This window comes from Lactuca sativa, chromosome 8 (genome assembly GCF_002870075.4).
Source record: "Lactuca sativa cultivar Salinas chromosome 8, Lsat_Salinas_v11, whole genome shotgun sequence".
NCBI lineage: Eukaryota > Viridiplantae > Streptophyta > Magnoliopsida > Asterales > Asteraceae > Lactuca > Lactuca sativa.
Window position 1 is genome coordinate 214,704,527 of NC_056630.2, and position 21,526 is coordinate 214,726,052.

A 21,526-nucleotide genomic window follows, 5' to 3' on the forward strand; every position below is an offset into this window, starting at 1 on the left:
TGGAGATTCTGGTGTGAACTGCTACTACTGTGGAGGAAAGAACCATTATGCCAAAGATTGTGTTCTGAAGAAAATGGCAGAGAAGGATGAGGAGAAAGACGAAGAGGTTGTCTTGATGAAAAAGCTGGAAGAGATCAAGAGGAAGAAAACTGCTACTAACCCTTCTATGAATGCTCTTATTGTACAGGGTTCGGTAGAGGATGACGAGTTCGGTGGCATGCATGTATGGTCAATTGACTCAGAGGATGATGAGGTGAGAAAGCCTTCACATGGAAAGGCATATGTCGCAAGAGGTGACGAAAGCAGCGGGAAGTGTTTGATGGTAACTGATGTATCTCACATGAGGGGATACAATACTGATGGTGGAAAAGAGGATACCAAGGAGTGAGAGGACTTATGCTTCACAACAAAACCTCTCAGTGTGCATATCAATGAGCTTGAAGAATTGATCAAGAAGGTACAATCTCTTTTTATTTCATTCAAAGTCCCACAGAAATCATATGAAATAGCTTAAATTCAAGAATCTCAAATCTGGATAGTTGTTTAACTCAAACACGGGTCACCAATTCTAACCTAACTGACCAAATAAGCAGGGTGTCATCCAAGAGTGAGGAACGAAGGATGTGGGTAGAGCAAAAAGAGTCGGAGCTGATAAAATCTAAGGATGAAAACATTTATTTACAAAGATACAATTTAAAAGTTTTTAAAACAGAGAAATGTTTTTTGTTTGATTGCTAAACGTCTTTATGCTAACATCACTCAACTGCATCTGAATTGTGAAATAGGACAGAAAATTCATCGCATGATTTTGCCCTTCCTTGAGTTTAAGGAGGATGAAATCGATGCTGAAGCATATAACTGCGAAAGTGTTGTTTCGTCTGATGATGTGAATCCCACTTACATGTATGGTCTGGACAAAATAGAATCTTTCATAAAGTCCAAAGACCATAAGGACATGCTGAAAAACCTTTTGGATGAAAACGATAAGCTAAAACTAAGGACCGAAACCATACAAAAATTTGACTCATTGAATGCCAATTTAAGTTCAGAAAATAAAATTGATGTTGAAAACGCGTTTGAACTAAATGAGGACGATGATATGAGTGTAATTTCTGTAAAGGATGAAGTCAACTATTATGAGTTTGTCAAGAGCGAACCCGAAAACCACAAAAATCTTATTTCTGAAAATTCTGTGGAGTTTGCTCGATTGTCCCAAAATAAGTCCCCGATTCTAGAAGAAAAGGCTGTTGTGTACCAAAAGGTGAGAACAACACCAAATCAAGTGTATAAGGTCACAGGAGTAACCGAACATCAAACAACTGAACTCACTGCCATAGTGAATGAAGATAACGCAGATGGCTATGATGAGTTTTTCTGGTCTGCTCCTATAGATAATGTCGATGAAACTGTTGGTCTGTCAGAGCGGACGTCCTGGAAAACCAAAGGCAGATATGTACCAGAGCCGCTGAACAAGCCTGACAACTTCGACGTGCCAAGCACTAGTGGTACAAAAGAAGTCCCTGTAGAAGAAGTCACTTCCACAAGCGAAACATCATCTGTGAAGAGTGAACCGGCTGACAAGAAGAAGAAGAAGCAAAAGGCTAACATCCACAAACAGCCGAAACAAGTGAAGGATCAAAAGCAACAAAGGAATCAACGATACAAAAAGAATCTATCTGAGCGAAAGCAGTTTTGGCGCTCTCAAAACAATCATTTCTCTTATCACGATAAGAATTCAAAGCAAGAGAAAAAGCATTTCAGTCCACATGAGGAATGGAACCGAAAGGACAGGTTCGGTTCAGAGAGCATAAGCAACCGAAAGGACAGATTCGGTCCCAAAAGCAATAGCTACCGAACGTCCAGGTTCGGTCCTCCCAATGACCAAAAACAAAAGGGTCATAACGAACCGCAAGTCAGAAGAAATTCCCATTCTAATTCTTCTCATTCTCGATCCTCTTTTAAATCTAATTTTGTTCCTGCTCAAAGTTCAAAATCATCAAAGGATTTGAAAGGAAAAGCGAAGCTTTCCTCTGTCAAGGATGACCGAAAGCAGTCTAAGGCCCAAACGCCAAAACCTGAAACCAAAACGACTGTAGCTAATTCTAACAAAATCAAAGTATACACCATTAAGAAGAAAGATCAAACAACATTAATAAAAAGAACATATCTCGTTGATGTTTCTCTTACTATTCCTGTTCCTGTGAAAGGCTCACGTGGACCCAAGAAACTTTGGGTTCCTAAATCTGCTTAATTTTTGCAGGTTATTAGTGACGAGCAGTTCGACGAAGAATGGTACATTGACAGTGGCTGCTCACGTCACATGACAGGAAGGAAGGAGGAGCTGAGGGAGTTTCGATCTCTTCAGAATGGTGGGAATGTCAAGTTCGGGAACAACTCATATGGAACGATAAAGGGTTATGGGATGATAACCAATGGAGACTTTACAATAAGAAAGGTGGCGTACGTTGAAGGGCTACAACATAATCTCATTAGTGTATCTCAACTGGTTGGAGGTACCGGTCTCAAAGTTTCATTTGACGATGAGGGTTCAGAAATCATAGAAAAGCAAACAAAAAGAGTGATTCTCAAATCAGAACACAAAGGCGAAATGTTTCCTCTCAATCTCAAACCTATCAAAGGAAACCCAACTATATGTCTTTTATCCAAAGCACATTCTGATGAAAGCTGGTTGTGGCACCGAAGGCTCTCACACATTAACTTCAAAGACATCAACAAGCTTGTCACAGGAGGTCATGTTAGGGGTCTTCCATTGCTCAAGTTTGATCGAGAACATTTGTGTGCTGCGTGTGAAATGGGGAAGCAGAGTCGTCAAAGTCACCCGTCCTTTATAAACACTAAAGTTGTTGAACCACTTGAGTTACTTCACATTGACTTATGTGGTCCATCATCTATCGAAAGCATTGGCGGTAGCAAGTATATTCTTGTTATTGTTGATGAATTTTCACGTTTTACATGGGTGTTCTTTCTGAAGCACAAATCTGAGGCCACTCTCAAGCTAAAGATGTTTATTAAGCAGGTTGAAGTGCAATTGAGAAAAGTCATTCGCAACATCAGGAGCGACAATGGACTGGAGTTCAAAAACAAAGAATTTGAAGACTTTTTGGCAGAAAAAGGAACCAGTCACAACTTCTCAGCCCCCTACACCCCTCAACAGAACGGTATTGTCGAAAGACGAAACCGGTCCTTGTGTGAGGCGGCCCGAACAATGCTAAGTTTCGCTTCTCTACCTTTATATTTCTGGGCTGATGATATTGCTGCAACATGTTTTACGCAGAATAGGTCCTATCTCAACAAGCGTTTTTCTCTTACTCTTTATGAAATCATCAACAGCAGGAAGCCGAACGTAAAATTCTTCCATGTATTTGGCTCACGATGCTTCATCTTCAACTCCAAAGAACATCGTAACAAGTTCGACGTTAAAACTGATGAAGGAATTTTTTTGGGATACTCACTTACTTCAAACAGGACAAGTCACGGCCTCAATTGCTAATTTGTTTGAGCAGTTTGTAGAACTATTCGATGAACCGGAGAAAGCTACTCTCTCGGAAGCCAAGGCAGCAGACAACAAAGTCGACCATCTGAAGCAAATCGTCGAAGATGCCGCCAAACGAATGGGTGAAGGAGAACATGTTCCAAACGAACCTCCAAAGCATGGTGCTTCAGTTGAGGGGGAGAATCCACGTCCTTCAAAACAACCGAGCTCACAAATTGAGGGGGAGAACTCTATTCCAGTTCCACCCGAAAGCTCAACTGCACCCGAAAGCCCTTCTGCACCGGAAAGCTCCTCAATTCCCGAAAGTCGTGTAGCACCAGAAAGTCCAACTACACTGGAAAGCTCATCAGTCGAGGGGGAGAATGCCGATATGTTCTACGACGATGATAGTCAATCTGAATTAGAAGAAATGGTGAATGCTGAATTGGATCCATCCTATGATCCAAATTACCCTCCTCTTGTTAAGTGGACCAGAGATCATCCTGTATCTCAGGTAGTGGGTAATGTCTCTGAAAAGGTCCTGTCCAGATCTCAACTGAAGGCAAAGCAAACATCTTTATTCTCCAAAGTAGAGTTCTGCATGTATAATTCTTTCGTATCAAAAGTTGAATCGAAGACAGTAAATACTGCTCCTGATCACTCTGACTGGGTTCAAGCTATGCAAGATGAACTCAACGAGTTTGAAAGAAATAAGGTTTGGCTCCTCATTCCAACTCCTAAAGACGCCTCAGTTGTTGGTCTCAAATGGGTATTCAGAAATAAAATGGACAAGGAAGGCAATGTGATTCGAAACAAAGCTCGTCTCGTGGTGAAAGGATATTGCCAGGAGGAAGGAATTGACTATGAGGAAACTTTTGCTCCGGTAGCGAGGCTGGAATCTGTTCGAATATTTTCTGGCCTATGCTGCACACAAGAACTTTGAGGTCTACCAAATGGACGTGAAATGCGACTTTCTGAATGGAGAACTTGAAGAAACCGTTTACGTGGAGCAACCTCCTGGATTTGTTAATGAAAAGTACCCCAATCACTGTTATATTTTGGACAAGGCGGTTTACGGTCTGAAACAAGCACCTAAGGCATGGTATGAAACGCTAACCAAGTTTTTAAAGATGTCAAAATTCAAGCAAGGTTCGGTTGACCCAACCTTCTTTCGTAAGAAGGAAGGTAACCACCTTATGATTGTTCAAATCTATGTCGATGATATCATCTTTGGCTCAACGAATCCTAGCTTAACAGCTGAATTCAGAAAGTTGATGGAGACTAAATTTGAAATGAGCTCAATGGGTCCGGTTAACTTTTTCCTTGGTTTAAATATTAGACAGGGACCCAAAGGCATCTTTATCAACCAGGAAGCTTACACCAAGACTCTTCTTGCTAAATTTGGCATGATGGGAGACTCAAAGGTTAAAGTTCCAATGGCATTCGGCACCAAGCTCACACCATCCTTGGAAAAACCGGCAGTCGATATTACGTTATATCGCCAAATGATTGGTTCTTTAATGTACCTTACTGCTAGCAGGCCTGATATAATGTTTTCTGTTTGTTACTGTGCTAGATTTCAGGCGAATCCTCGTGAACCCCATATGCTTGCTGTGAAAAACATACTCCGGTATCTGAAACGAACCACCTCTCTCGGTTTATGGTATTCATCAAACTCAGGTTTCTTCGTTCAAACCTACTCAGATGCAGACCTTGGAAGTTGTGGTTTAGACAGGAAAAGCACCACTAGAGGCTACAAATTCCTAGACGGGAAGTTGGTTAGCTGGCAATCAAAGAAACAAACATGTGTATCTCTGTCTACAGCCGAAGCAGAGTACATCGCAGCTGCCTCCTGTACATCTCAAGTGATTTGGATCCAAAGCCAGCTCTGGGACTATGGACTCAATATGAAAAAGATCCCACTATATTGCGATTCAGAAAGTGCAATTAGGATCTGTCATAACCCAGTGCAACATTCCAAGACAAAGCATATAGCGCTGAGGTATCACTTCATTAAAGATCATGTGGAAGATGGGAACGTGGAAATTCACTTTGTTCGAACCACCGATCAACTGGCTGATATCTTCACCAAAGCTCTTCCTGAAGCATCTTTCAACAAAATTCTACAAGGGCTAGGAATGATGGAATCGGAGTCAGTACCAAAGACTACTTCTCCAAATTAAACGTTGGAAGCGAAATAGACCGAACGTTCGGGTTCGGGTCTCATGTGCGCCGAAATGAACCGAACGCTCGGGTTCGGGTCTTGTTCTGGTATACCGAAATGAACCGAACGCTCGGGTTCGGTCGTATTATCTGATCGTCGCTTATCACTCTAAGGTAGTTTCTTTGGTTGTAAACCTTTTGTATCATTTTCTTTATTCATTTCACTTATTTTCAAAGTTCCTTTCTTTTTCAAACTTATTTTTTTTGCAACCGAAATAGACCGAACGCTCGGGTTCGGTTACAATTTTTTTTAGCCGAAATAAACCGAACGCTCGGGTTCGGTTCCAAATTTTTTTACTTATTTGTTTAATTTTTTTTCTTTAACTCAAAAAATTCCAAAATATTTTTTTCTCTCTTATTTTCTTTTCGTGAATTCAAAAACTCTAAATTTTTTTTTTTATTATTATTTTGTTTTGTTTTGTGTCTTATCTTTTTGTGTGTCTATTTGTGGGGAAATCATTTCACTAGTTAAGTGTCCCTAGAAGCATGCTGCTGTATGTGTCCAAAGCCTCACCTGATTCTGAATAATACCCTTACTGACTTGGTAAATACAAACCTTGTCTTCCCAATTAGGCTTCCATATTTATTCTAATCATGAGCTACCTGACTCTCTTCTCACATGAGATAAGAGTTTTCTACTTGGTCCTTATTTTAACAGCAGAGGTACTTTCGTTTCTCTACACCATCTACTCTAATTTTCTCCATCTCATTTGCTTCATAAACGTAACCCTTGAGACTCTCAGAAATTATCACTGAGGTTTATGGTTACATAATTTCTGTGAATATGAACTTAGCTTCGTGTCACTACGAACTAAGTGAAACCCACAATTCAATACCTACTATGAATTGACGGTGATCAATCAATTTTGCTCTAGTTATCACTAACGAATTGACGAATTTATCTATGAGGATGGAAAGTCAAATCTCTAATTTTCTTTTGAGTGATTCTTATCAAATTGTTACGTCCTATAACATTTCTTCCCTTGGAATCCAGTTTTAAATTTTGTTTGAGATTTTACATAAACTATTTTATCTAGCCACTTAAATTATTTCAAACCTACTTGTTCAATAGACTACATTGGTCTCGCAAGTACTTCGTTCGATTTCTGTCTTATATCAAGATCAGGAATTCTGAACTGAAGCGAAAGCCACCCAAATAAGCCTAATTAAAAGAAGCCTTTCAACACTTCTTAATAAGTGTCTGATTGTTATTCAACGGGAAACCACACAAACACTTTAAGGTCTCTCTTGACTTTGAAGGAAGAGATTCGTGCCCGGGATCCATTGTTTCGTGTCTTTATTGACATCACAAAATCCCTCATATGTGTTGCTTTATTTCTTTTTCTTTTACACACTAAGCACAAAAATCTTTTTGATTTTCCACAATTCTGGTTTCATTAATTACATGGCATCATTTTTAAATGGGATTTGAAGTAATAAAAGGGTTGTGGTTAATATTGATCCACACGGGCAACTTTGCTTTAAGATGACGTTAACTCTAAAAGGATAAGATGATAATATGCTGACTCAGGCGGGAGTCCAATCGATTTGAATTGTAAACGGTGCTTGACAGCCAGGCGTGTGAAGTGGAACCGTTTCATTTCTAGACGGCGCCTGATGGGAAGGCGTGTTAATCGGGACTGACACTCTCTCTCATGCGTGATCATCGGCGCTCATAACTGTCACGCATCCATCACTTCCGAAAAACCCTTCGCATTTCCCTCGAAGATTTGGGACAAATTCTTCTCTCTCCTCTACCCACAGTATAAAAGGTAACGTAAACCGTTGTTTACCTCTTTACTGCATCCATATTTCAAATAGCAAGAAAACCTTCAAGAATTCTACTGTTCATCATCTCTCCCATCTTCTTCACAACAATGGCGGATTCCTCATTAGTTCATGCTACTTCTCACATCTTGCCGATTCGTCCCCAACAGAGTTTGATCATCGATCTTACTCCTCAGGTCTATGACGCTTTCATGTTCCCGATAATCGAATGTCTCAAGTACTCGCTGATTGCTCCTGCTCTCACCAAAGTTGAAGTAGTTCCTATGGAGTTCTTGTCTCAAATTTTCGCCACTGCTCATTACGACAAGGCAGTCAATAGGATCTTCTTTGACATGCTTGATCACAAGGCGTCCATCTCCAAGCAGAGGTTTTGCTCAATTTTAGGGTTTGAACCTGATTCAACTAGGGTTAACCCTGAATCGATTCCGGTGGGTCACATGTTCTCTATGTTCTACAACATGGGGTATACTGAGGTGCTGACAACAGTTACGAAGTTCAAGAAATCGTGCCTGCCTCCTCAGTGGAATGGGTTATTTACAGTGCTGTTCAAGGGGCTGTCTGAACGCAGTGTTGGATCAGACGGAGCAAGTCGTCTGTTCATCACGATTCTATACGGGATCTACAACGGTATCAACTTGGACTACGGGTCGGTCCTATGGCAACAGCTCATTCAGAGTCTGTCTTCTACTTCTCGGCATTCCGAGATTTCCTATGCTCGATTTTGGACTCTCATTACAAAATGGGTGATGGACAAGTACCAAGTCCCCATTGTTGTTGGTTCTCCAATGTCTTCGATTGGTACTTTCCATACCACGAAGATCATTGTCTCCGATGCCTCAAAATTTCAATTCATTGGCTCTATTCCAGAGACGATGTATGGAGATGTTCCTGCTGACAGCCAGATCATTCAAACCTACAAGGAGTTTCGACGCTCTGGTCCGAGAGAGCTTACTCCTGAAATGCTCAAGTCCATCCATGACGCTGACAAGCCTGCGCCAAGGGGAAAGAAAATTGACAAAGGCAAAGACAAGCAAGTTGGTAAGGGAGCGAAAGGCCCTTCTCCCAAGAAGCGTAAAACTACACATACTGTTCAGTATCCTCCGCCGAAGAAGAGAAAAACCCAACCAAGGCGAAAGCTGATAATCGATTCCTCCTCAAGCGAATCTGAGGAAGAGAATTCTGCCTCTGACGGATCTCCTCGTGGTAACACTCCACCACGATCGCCTACTCCTGAAGCTCACTTTTCCACTTCTCTAATATCTTCTCCACCTATTACCATTCCTATTTCCATTCCCCCCATAACCTCCACCACTCAAATACCATCCACCTCCATCCCAGTACCCCCACCCATCTTTACCGAAGCAACCACCACCACTGCAGAAGTAAGAACCAACGTATCTGATACGGGGGCTCATACTGACGCACCCAAAGCCACTTCAGCTCCCGAACCCACACCAACTACCGAACATACCACCCAACCCGAACCCACTACAACTACCGAGCCTCCACCCTCACCACCACCCTCATCTCCTGCTCATGCGACAGAGAGTGAAGAACCATTCCTCGGCAGAGAGGACATGACCTTCAATTTGGTCTATTACAGTCCGTTTCAAGTTCAGAGTGATGACGATGATGATGCTTCTGTCACAAAGAGGCATCTCAAGGAGCTTCACGACAAGATCGATTCGCTCATCGCCTCCTCTAGTTCATCCCAGTCCTCCATCTCTGAAGCTGCCATTCAGAAGATTGTTGATGCTTTTTCCTAAGCTCATCAAGTCTCTCTAGACTCCACTACTGCAGCCATTAATGCCTCAACCAAAGCCTGTGAGGCAGCGACCGAAAAAGTCGATAAACTATTCACTGATGCGTCTTCTTTATTACAATCATTACAGGAAAATGCTGAAGCCATCAAAAAAAAGCTGGAACCCATTGTCAACCAGCTGGCTACATCAGTTGCATCAGAGCTGAAGTCGTTTGCATCTCTTCGTCTCTCAGACGACAACTCAGCTTTCAAGACAACCATTGAGGAGCGCCTCGCCAAGCTTCAAGAAGATCTAGCTGTTGAGAACTCCCTCATGGATGCTCTTGCTCGGAAGACCACCGCTCTTAAGGTCAAGAGTATTCAACTCTCCAACTCACAAAAGGAGATTGAGTCTCTTCGATCTGAAAGAGAGATAACTTCTTCGTGTGTTTCGGATGTCCACTCAGCTATATCCAACATCCTGGAAGCACATGACCCGATACTCAACTATTCTATCAGGCGAACTCTTGCAGAAAATCTTGCTCCTGCCCTCTCTCTACTGAGCAAGATTGAAGGGCTCCTTGATTTCGTGTCCATTCCGAAACAAGGGGGAAAAAAAGAGAATATGTCTCAACCTCCTCCTACAGGCCAAGCCTCAGGTTCCGGTGTAAAAGACAAGGGCAAGAAAATTGTTGAGGAGAGCGATGATGAAGATAAGGAGACCATTGCCGACCTTCTGAAGAAGCATGGTCGAGATAAAGATGCTGATCTCAGTGCTCGTGTAGCTACAGAAGCTGAAGAAGCCGAAAGAAGACAGAAAGAAGCTCACGACCTTCTCGAGAGCAGGAAAACTCTTTTTCTTCCTTGGACTCTTGAGAAGCTGCTGAAAGAAGCCATTGAAACACCCAACATCTTGTGGCTAGAACCGGTGATCTCTTTAGATCGTTCTAATACTATCGATTCTCAGTTCGATATGCCGCTGACCCAAAAGGTGTTCGTATTCCATGCATTTGACAACATTGTTGAGTTCCCTCATCCACATCCAAAGATTGATAGGGACTTAGTCGATTTCTATCTGAGGGCCGCTCAACCACAGTACCAAACATGGAGCGCTCAGAAGATTATCAATGTTCGGGTTCTAAAGCCATACAAGGAAGGAAACTTCACCAACGTTCGGTTTAAGGTGCTGAGAGGATCTGCCAAGACCGAACATGCCATCTCGCTAGCTGATCTTCCCAACTTGAATCCACACGACTGGATTATTTTGCACAACATCCTTCTTACTAATGAAGCAGAATATGGTCCGATCATCGACCACATCAAGAGGATGCTTGTTTGTTACATTATGGAAGTTGCCAAGATGGATCAGGAGACAACGACTGTATTCAAGAAAAACCCTACCATATATCTTGTTGGCTCAGCAAGTGACCTAAACATGATGCAGATGGGGAAGATAGACCCAAAGAGAAACTCCGTTATGTTTACCAGAAACGAAGGCCAGAAATGTCTTTTCGCTTTGGCAGACAAACATCTCTATACCACTGCATGTCTGGAACATGTCTTAGGGATCATCCATCGATGCAAGCAGAATTCGGCGGATGACAAGAAGTACTTTGATGATATGATTCAATGGTACATTCGCTTCAGACAGACAATCCTCGCCCTGATCTCGCGTCTGTTTGATACAACCAAGAAAGTTCCAGCAGCTGGTCCAAGCAAGAAGAAATGATAGTCTCGCTCCAAAGTGACGCAAAGGGGGAGATTGTTAGGTCCAGTTTAGTGTTGCGTCCTTTGGGCTCGTTAGCTAGTCCAAGTTTTGTCTCCGGTATGGGCATGTCCATCCGTGAGTTTTATGTAGGTTTTTTATAAATAGATGCTTGCATGCATCCTAGAACGTAACGATTAGATAAGTATTTTCAAGCGTATTCATCGTTCTTGTTTTGTAACCCTAGAATCCTATACAGTGGAAGTTCTTAATCGAGCTCTGCCGAGGATTGAGTTAATCTAATCATTCGACTCATTCAGATCCATACTTGTGTTTTATCTCACTGTTTTTTACGTTCTTTATTTACCTGTTACAAAGATCTAATCGATCAAAGAGTTTTTATAACTCATCACCACTCATAAATATTATTTATGTCTTCTAAGAGAGTTGAACTCATGACCTCTTATTTGAAAGGATCACTGCTTACCGCTAGGCCAAAAGCATTTTGGTGTGAAGATTTGTTTGCAATGATATACCAATGACATAAATACAATTGGGGGGCAATGTAAACGGTCGATAATAGCTTCCATATAAGCATACCGACAGAAATATTAGCATGACACCACACAATCTAATCCATACTTAGACTATCTAACGCCCGTAGATCTGGGCTAGTTAATTTAGAGATAATAGGGGTCGAAAACGACTTTTCGACAAAAGATTATTTAGAATAAATAATCTTAACCAAGTTGTATAATATGTCTCAAGGATTCCGTACGTATAAACAACGCCGAAATCCAAGTTATAACGAAAAAGTTATGGCCCGTCATAGTTTTATGGCAAAACCGGCACGACAACGGGAGACGTAAATAGTGAATTTACGATAGATGAATTTTTAGCCTTAGTTATCTAAAATTTTTTTGTAGTATACGTTAAATCGAGAACATACAAAAAAACGCCCAAATCTGACTTCGTATGAGGAAGTTATGATTTTTCGAAGTTTCAGCTTAGCAGTGTACGACCCGAAACTTGAATTGTAGTTCGAGCGATTTTTGGCCTATGCGACCTAAATGAGATTTTAAGATCTCATTAATAGGAACTCAACAGTAAAAAGACAGACGAAAACGGAGTCCTTATGAAGGAGTTACAAATTTTTCGTGGTCAGTTAACAGTCTAATCACCTCCTACTGTTAAATTTAAGATCGGTCGAGAATTATCCGACGGCGTCAAAATGAAAGTTGTAGATCTTATTTTTACCTATGCGTGGATATAAAGAACGTTGAAAACGGAGATCGTATGCGAATGTTACGGGGATTAGAAGTCGGCAGGGTCCTACTGCAAAAGGGGTGACGTGGCACAATCTTGGCCATTGCTTTCTCCCCAAGGCTTGCCACTAGATGGTGACATGTGGCACCAAGTTCAGCCATTTTTCACCCTATAAATAGGACATCTCCACCCTCGTTTTTTTCACACCTTTCCCATTCTTTCTTCTCTCTACACTCTCTCTAAACCTCCCAAAAAATAAAAACTCCCCTAGCGCTAGAAGAAAGCCCCGGAGTGCTCGACGACTCCGAGAAGAAGAGCTTTCGGCTCAGAAATTCTGCCCCTACAGAGCACAGCTTCTAGCCAAACCCCCTCGTAGGTAAGATACGCCTACCTAATTTTTAATATAGCTTATATTTAAATATAATATCGTTATTATGAACCTATAAATAAAATTTATCAGTGATTCAAAGTCGTTATACTGATTGAACTACTTACGGGAGAGGTGTCTAGAATAGTCATGTTGGGTTTGGTTGTTGGATTTCAGAAAAACTATATGTCGAAATGGTCCAGCCTCCCAACTGTCCGGCATGGCTGATCCTTACTTGATAGATCATGAATTAGACTTTCAGTTAACGATGAATCTAGACTAATAATTAGTCGAAATAAAGATTAGACTAAAACTAAGTGATAATAATGCTAGGTTCCGTCGAAGAAAAATATAATCGTTAGAAGCGAAGTGCTGCCCGAGTTTGGAATCATCACTTTGACAAGTGATTGCATAGTTACTTTCATCTTACACATAGATATGAAGTATTTAATGTAAATGTGACAACCCAAAATTTATCCCGTCATTTTTACACTATTCTTCCGTTAAGAAAACACGCCTTATTAAATTGTCCGTTAACCTTTTTGGATTAGGTTAATTAAATTTTTTATGACTTCAAAAGGGTTGGAACACATTAGAAACACCCTCAATATTCCCTTGAAAATTTTTGGTTACAACCAAGTCAAATTACGACTATTTAATCGGGTGCGACCAAAAGCCCCGTTTAACGTCAGTATCGGGTAGATTTCCTCCGAGCCACAAACTCAAACCCCTATATAAGGGTGAGTGGACTCCATTTGAGACTTTTCATTCTCTCTCTACAAGTTGGTTTCGATCCAAAAACCGCCCATTTCGAACCCCAAACTAGTAAGTGATCTACCCTAACTTGTTGTTTAGCTCATTTAACATGCAAATTCGTGTTTAAGACATCAAATAGGGACCAAATCATGTGTTTACGGCCCAAGAACACTCTTGAACCGTAAATACCTATAAGTGGGGTTTTGAAGCCCCAAAACCCTACCAAATCACTCCTAGGGCTTAGATATGACTTGTGGACTTACACCTTCAAGCTTAGAACACTAAAACCTTGCATTTTGGAGAGTAAACATGAGTTTATGGCCCAAGAACACTCTTGGACCATAAACTCCTCTTCAAGGGCCGTGAACACCTCTTAAGGTGTTAAAATTACCCTCAAACACCTCCTATGGCTTGGGTAAATGTATAGAATCAACCACAATTGAAGTAGGGGCTTTAAACATCAATTAAACCAAGGGCTTAGGAGTTTACGGCCGTAAACCCCCCTAGGATTGGTCCATGGTCCGTAAACTCCCAAAAGGAGGCCAAATGATGCCCTAACTCCCCTATATGGCTTGGAAAAATGCATAGAACTTTATACCCTTCCATTTAAGACCTTAATACACATAAGGAAAGGGCATGTAAGAGTTTATAGTCGTAAACTCCTCAAATGGTCCTTATGTTGTTCAAATTCCATTCCAATGCCTTAAAACTAATTCTAGCATCACCCCTCAAGAGTTTAAGACCATTAAGCATCCTAGAACACTCCCACCATGAGTTTACGGCCGTAAACTCATGGGGAGTTGGTCATATGGGCCGTAAACTCTATAAAGAGTTTACTCTATAAGAGTAAACTCCCTAACTAGGCCATACACTCCCTTATTTGCAACCCAATAGCCTCCGAGCACTTGACCAAAGTGTTTTCCGCACATTAGGATGCATATACGTATTTAAATAGTATTATAATTACTAATTGTATGTAAACATATGTCATCATATGTTAATAGGTCACTGAGTGTGTTCAAGTCTTTACTTGACACCGAGCACCCAACTGGCACCTCCGCCCGATTCACTTACAACAGGTGAGTTCATACCCCTGAATTAACCTTTTAAACGTTTTTACATGCTTTTATGGGGGGGGGGGGGAATACAAGTTAAAACATGATAGTTATCTTATCAATCATATGTGATTAATAACCCGCATGCACAAGGATTTATCACACTTTCAGTTGTTTTACCAAGTATAATACTATATATGGTTTTCCAAGACGTCTTTATTTGTTTAAATCTTTCTCAAATTGTCTCTCGCGCCGTATGTTTTACTTCAAAACCAGTTACAGCAGGGTGTTAAACAAAAGTTTTCTTCACTTATATTGTTTTATCAAATTATATTCTAAACGTGTTTATGAACGGTTTTCAAACTTGTGTTACAAACTGACTTCAAGTCGTAAATTTCTTATGTGTAAAGGTTTTCCAAAGTTTTCTTCTATGCTTTTACTTCGTTAAATGCATGCCTGTATTTGTATAGTTATATAAATAATGTTTAAAAGACTTAGGAAGGCTAGTTCGCCCTATTTCATTTTCCTCGTTGGGATGTGGTCTGGTGGGTATCGGTTATCCGTCCGAAGGTCATTTAAACATTAGTTATATATCATGTATACATATATGGACATAAAAGCTCTCTCTCTCTCTCTCTCTCTCTCTCTCTCTCTCTCGCTCGCTCGCTCTCAGCCAGTGCATCGCCTTGGGTAGTAAAGGCCTCCTTCTATTATTCATGTTTCTGGAACCCTAGTAACTATTATAGGAATAGTTAGGAGACTCTATCTCTATTTCTATCTCTATCTCTATCTCTATCTCTGTCTCTATCTATATCTCTACCTCTCTCTTTTACTTTAGAATGTGACACACTATTTCCCTCTACGGCGCTTCATTGCGCCAACGCCATGTAACCAAAGTCTCCGGAGAGGAGAGAGAACATCATGTGTATAGATCTATATGGGACTGACACTCCCACACCCTGACTACTAGCTACAGTCCGCGCCGGTAAGGCCCATGGGTGACATAATGCCACTACCTCTACCGCCACTACCTCTACTGCCACTACCTCTACGCGTGACCTGGAGGGTCATCAGATACTCTATCGTCGATCAGCATCGTTACATACGAGTTCACATTCACCCTTTGTTTTAGACCTTGCTAGCTGTATCGTTCATTTGATACTGTCTGGGGTCTGTGTTTCTTTTTTTAGACCTTGCTAGCCGTATCGATCATTTGATACCGTCTGGGGTCTGTGTTTCCTTTTGTTAGACTGAGCCAGGCGTATCATTCATTTGATACTCTCCTGGAGTCTATGATTTTTTTTGCCTTAATCAGCAGTATAACTGCTGAGGCATATGTTATTTTTCCCTTTAGTATCTTCACTTTTGATTTTCTCATTACTCTTTTAAAGTAAATTCTGTATTTGGTAATGATAGTAATTTGGGGAAAACTACTCCTTAAAACATAAATCTGTCGGGTCTTGGTAGAAGACTGTTTTTATTTAGAAATATAGGATTTTCTGGAAAGGACGCTAATACACCATAGATTCTAAACTACTACTTTTCATAAAGTTATTTTGAATAAAATACTTACTTACACAAATGACACTAAATACTTATGAACTCACCAGCATTTATAAAAATGATGATACTCGTTTTCAAAATAACTTGTATTCTCAGGTCAGCAATAGACAGGTACACCCGGGAGCTTTTGTGAAGCCAGCCTAGAACCGAGCTGCATCTATACTAATTTATGTATTACTTTGATGTCTCTATAAAATGTAACTTATGTAAAACTATTACTATTAATGCAATGGTTGTTGTACTTTGATTACTATACTGCATATGTTGTGATACTTGACATGACGTCATCCACCCCAGAATGTTTCCGCCGTTCCGGTTATGGGGTGTGACAGTAAATTACGTGTTATGTGTGCATATTGTAACATCAAAAAAAAAATACGACTAAAACCTTCTTTTAAAAACATTAATAAAACCATATTTAATAAAACCGCATCATAAGTTATAACATAATTTCCGAGTATTAATCCAAAACATAGTCTTTTTATCAGAGTAAACATTCCCAGGCTAACTGACTATGGTGTGTGCACTACAATCTTCCCGAGCTCCTCTTTTGAAAACTGAGTACCTGAAACCAAAACTGAAAACCGTAAGCACGAAGCTTAGTGAGCTCCCCCAATCTACCACATACCATACAATAACATATAAAGCACATACTGGGCCTTGCCCACTGCATCGGACCGAGGTCCGGACTAACTGGGGCCTTGCCCCCTGCATCGGACCGAAGTCCGGAAACTGACTGGGACCTTGTCCCCTGCATCAGACCGAAGTTCGGACTAACTGGGACCTTGTCCCGTGCATCGTAACGAAGTCCGGACTATCTGGGGCCTTGCCCCTGCATCGGACCGAAGTCCGGAAACTGACTGGGACCTTGTCCCCTGCATCGGACCGAAGTCCGGACTAACTGGGGCCTTGCCCCCTGCATTGGACCGAAGTCCGGAAACTGACTGGGACCTTGTCCCCTGCATCGGACCGACGTCCGGACTAACTGAACAAAGCATAACATAAACATATCAACTAGCATGAGCACACATATACTGCATACTGCATCGGGCCGTAGCCCGGAACACATAACACATAAATCTTGTCTGAGCCACGAAGGCATCAAACATACTAACTACTGCATCGGACCGTAGTCCGGAAACTACTGCTAGCTAATCGGGCCGGCATTGTGGTCGTAGACCCGTTCCTACTAGAAGGAAACTCACCTGAACTGCTGAGCTCTGCCGATAATCCTCTGGCTGCTAACCGACAATTCTCTGAGCCGCTGCTCCTCTAACTCTCCGAGCTACCAATATCAACATGACACTTAGTCTGACAGTCCTCTAAAAGTCAACTAAGTCAACTTTGGTCAAAGTCAAAGTCCTGATCAACCCTACTCGTCGAGTCTGCCTACTGACTCGCCGAGTTTATACGCTCATAATCCATTCATTCGCGACTCGACTCGCCGAGTCTACCGATTTCCGAGTCCTGACCTGACCAACTCACTGATTCCCCACTCAATTCACTGATCTGAGTCTTAACTCGAAGGGTTTGGGGTTTTGTGACTTGACTCGCCGAGTCCAAGAACAAACTCGCCGAGTCCGAGGCAATCTTCAACAGACTCGTCGAGTTGTTCATCAAACTCGTCGAGTTCATCTCCATCTTCATACTACTCGCCGAGTCCACTCGAAGGACTCGCCGAGTCTATTCAGTCCTTCATATATTCAGAGGCTTTTGAGTCATGCATGGACTCCAAACTATAGATCCACTCTTCTAAAGCCTATTCCTTACGTAAAGTGGCAAACTTTACGTGTAGCTAAGGAGATCTAGGCTAAATACACCATGAACTAGGGTTTAAGACAAAGGGGCTTAACAATCAACCCATAGACTGATGCTTTATGATTCTCTAGGCCAAGATACACTTAGATCTGAAGTAGCAACTTCAAATCTGGGCTTCTAACTCGAAATGGTTCATAAACTTGCCCAAAAAGCCCCAAATCACACAACTAGTATATATCTAAATGAAGGAAACGACTTAGTACCTTCAATAACTCAGAAAGGTTCCACAAACTCCAAATCTCAGACCAATCCTTGAAGCTTCCTTGATTTCCCTCTTTCTTCTTCTTTCAAATCACCCAAAAATGGCTTGGAAGCTTGAATGAGCAACAATGGAGGCTTAGGGTTTCGGGTTCTGGACTATAAGGGCCGCAAATGAGCCCTAGGGAAGAGAATAAGATGCTTAAATAGGGTACCAAGTGCCGAAATTAGGGTTTCCTAACCCAGACCAGACTTGCCGATTCCACTTGCCGACTCGCCGAGTCGGTCACTTACTTTTCACCCGGATCCTGCTCCAACTCGCCGAGTTCCTCCCTAGATTCGCCGAGTCAACCCTCTTTAACTTAGGGTTTTTCCTTTCCTTTCTTGACCTTTCTGATTTCGGGTGTTACAACTCTCCCCCACTTAAACTAAACTTCATCCTCGAAGTTCTGTATGGTCAACTGACCTGCAATACGCCTTAACACCCTCCCTGGTGACTTTAACCCTTTTGTCCATCACTCCAGCCACTCACAGTGCTGGTCACTACTACTGGTACATATTGAATTCTTCTCTTTTCCATAATTTCCTTAGCGTTACTTCCTTCGACTGAAAATTTTGTTGCCCCTTATCCGCCTACTGGATGCACTGAGACTACCCTGGTCCAACTAATCCGCCGATATATGGGTTACCGGACTCCCACCGGTCACTACACTCCATCACAATCTCCTAGTCGCTTCCAGCGACTTCTGAAGATACTTCGACTATCTATAACTGTTCTATCCATTCTGCCACCCATACTGAATCGATACTGCTGGAACCAGCCTGCTTATCTCTCATCTGACTACTCAACTTCCAAAAACTTGAGTCTCCCTTCCTGAAAGAAAGGCTACCTGCCTAATTACCCTTGTCGATCACTTATACTTGGCAGAAGACTCACCTGATCCTGCTGAGAGGGACTTGCCATTTCCAAATCAACCAACTATACCGTCCTCACTTGAATCCCAACACAAATACTAATACTGTCCATAACTCTGAAATTATTCGAACACTGAAATGCCTGCAGTTTTGTCAATGAATTATATCAAGATACATGATTAATTTCTCTCTACAAAATGATATCAATATTGATATAATAACTTTTATATTTTTTTAATATAAAATTGGATTGGGTTGGATTGCTAATTGGAGTAAAAGATTGAATTTAATTGTATTATGGATGTGAAAAAAAAAGAGAAATTAGTTTTATAATAAATGGTTGGGTTGGATTAGGTTGTGAATGAAGATAGCCTTAAGACACTACAAATCTACAAAGGTAAAAAACAACACATGTTTATACTATGTCAACTTTTAAAAGGCAATGCCACGTAGACAGTTTTGAAAATTCGTTTTACACCAGGATATCAAATTAAAGAGACTTAGACCAGAGGGAGTGGGTGTGGTCTAGGCCGCACTCCACCTGCCACATCATCATGCACATCGCCCCTTTGGTGCGGTCTAGGCCACGCTGCAGCCTTCCAGGGCTGCACTCTCATTTCACTCTCTACTCTTTTACTTGTTTTCTCTTTCCTAACCGTTTTCCCACTCCCACCTTTTGGTTTCAAATTTATAAAATGAGAAAGAAAAATATGAGTTGACATGCACAGGAGGTTTCAGTGGCACCACTACCTTCAACTTTATAATTATACTAAATCCAATAAGTTTTGTCTATCATCTTACCACTTCTTTACATTCATACATGACACGTGTCTTTACCTTTCAACTAAAAACTTATTGTTCACCACTACCGCTAGAAAATCAATGGCCTCTGTGCTTTCTACATTTCAAATTTTCAACGGCTTCAGACTCATAAAGCAGACATCTATGGCATCACTTTTTCAAACCAAAAGATAATCAATGGAGACGACATCATAGAACTTAGGGTTTTCGTATATTTTATAAACCCAAAACACCATAAGAACAATTAACTTGTGGGATTTATCAAAACACATCAACAAGATCAATCAACACAACTATCCAAATAGATATATAACGAAAAATGATTAGATTGATTATGGTGCTAAAAACAAGAAACTATGTTGACATTTAACCTAGGTATCTTCATACAAACATCATAACTATTCTATGCCTTTTTGTGTGATTTGAAAGCTTTAGTCGATTTGGGAGATTTAGGAGTCTTCTCGGTGTCAACTGCAGATTTCTTAGGCAACAAAACTGGATTGATGTTTGGTAGAACACCTCCATTCGCGATGGTAACACCAGCAAGCAATTTTCCCAGTTCTTCATCGTTCCTCACAGCCAATAGAACATGTCTAGGATTAATTCTCTTCTTCTTGTTATCTCTTGCTGCATTTCCAGCCAACTCCAAAACCTGTAATTCGATTTTGGGAATCAAATCAATAGCTGATTTCAACAAATATCAAAACTAAACGAAAGTAACTACAGAAAACTAGGATACGAACCTCAGCAGTGAGGTATTCAAGAATGGCAGCGAGATAGATCGGTGCACCGGAGCCAGTTCGTTGAGCGTATCGGCCTTTTTTCAAAAACCTGGAGATTCTACCCACCGGAAATTGAAGTCCGGCCTTAACCGACTTGGTCACCAATTTCTTACGTTCTCCGGCGCCTTTCCTTCCTCCGGCACCCTTAGTTGTTTTCCCGGACTCCATTGATGTGGCTTGAAATTGGTATCGAGAGATTAGATTCGATGGAGTAGATTGTGAATTTTAAAACTCGATGAATAAAATGGAGGGAGAAGAGGAGTATATATAATGCGCGGTTTGTTTGGTTGAATTTAAGGTGGGAAGATCTAATATGATCCAACGGTTAACATATGCCACGATGGCAATCCATAGTAAAGAAAAGAGGAGCAGCCGATGCCAAGTTAATTAATTAACTATTTAACCGGGACAAAATTGCAAAAACTGTCCCTGTGTTTGGCAAAATTATGCGACTTTGGTCTAAAACGATACTTTGATGCACCATTGGTTCAAAATTAGATTTTTCCATTGTTTTTGGTCCCTCCCACTAACTTCCGTCCATATGCTCCGTTACATGCAATAAAGACCGGGGTATTTTCGTCTTTCCACCTCCATATCATCGATTACCGCCATATTGAATGATATACACAGTTAATGACCCTTCACTCTACCCACTAAACCCACTTTGTTGATCGAAAACCCTAATCGTTCATTGAAATCTTGCATTTGATCATCAACCGCAATCGTAAGTTTGAATCCACGTGTATGCTCCAAATGTGGGAAATCAGGCCAAGAAATCAGTGTTTTGATGCAATCTGAATTTACGGTAATGTACTCTGTTTCTTACATATTTCTTTGAAACAAAAATAAATATTTTACAATCCATATAAAGTAATGTTTTTTTGGTTTGGTTCATGATTTTTACAGAAGGATATCCCACGATGTTCACTATTGAGCTCCATCATGGAGGGAGGTTCACAAAATTCCCAGGGATAAGCTACATTGAAGGAAAATTAGACCACATTGACTTGGTAGACATGGATGAGTTCTCTGTGCATGAGTTGGACGAGGTGATG

General features: G+C 41.1%; 1 protein-coding gene across 1 annotated transcript; it reads right to left on the reverse strand.

The window, feature by feature from the left end:
• Window positions 1-19,993: 19,993 nt before the first annotated feature.
• LOC111903722 (histone H2A.1) lies at window positions 19,994-20,702 on the reverse strand. The gene is made up of 2 exons (XM_023899476.3): window positions 20,433-20,702; window positions 19,994-20,341 (listed from the first exon to the last, which is right to left on the reverse strand). Exons 1-2 carry the CDS (start codon window positions 20,637-20,639, stop codon window positions 20,093-20,095), a joined length of 456 nt encoding a protein of 151 aa, XP_023755244.1. The 5' UTR covers window positions 20,640-20,702; the 3' UTR covers window positions 19,994-20,092.
• Between the last annotated feature and the right edge of the window lie 824 nt (window positions 20,703-21,526).

Coding starts and splice junctions, on each gene's coding strand:
- LOC111903722 (XM_023899476.3), bottom strand. CDS start 20,639: ATGGAGTCCGGGAAAACAACTAAGGGTGCCGGAGGAAGGAAAGGCGCC. Junction 20,342..20,432: donor TTGAATACCTCACTGCTGAG/GTTCGTATCCTA, acceptor ATCGAATTACAG/GTTTTGGAGTTGGCTGGAAA.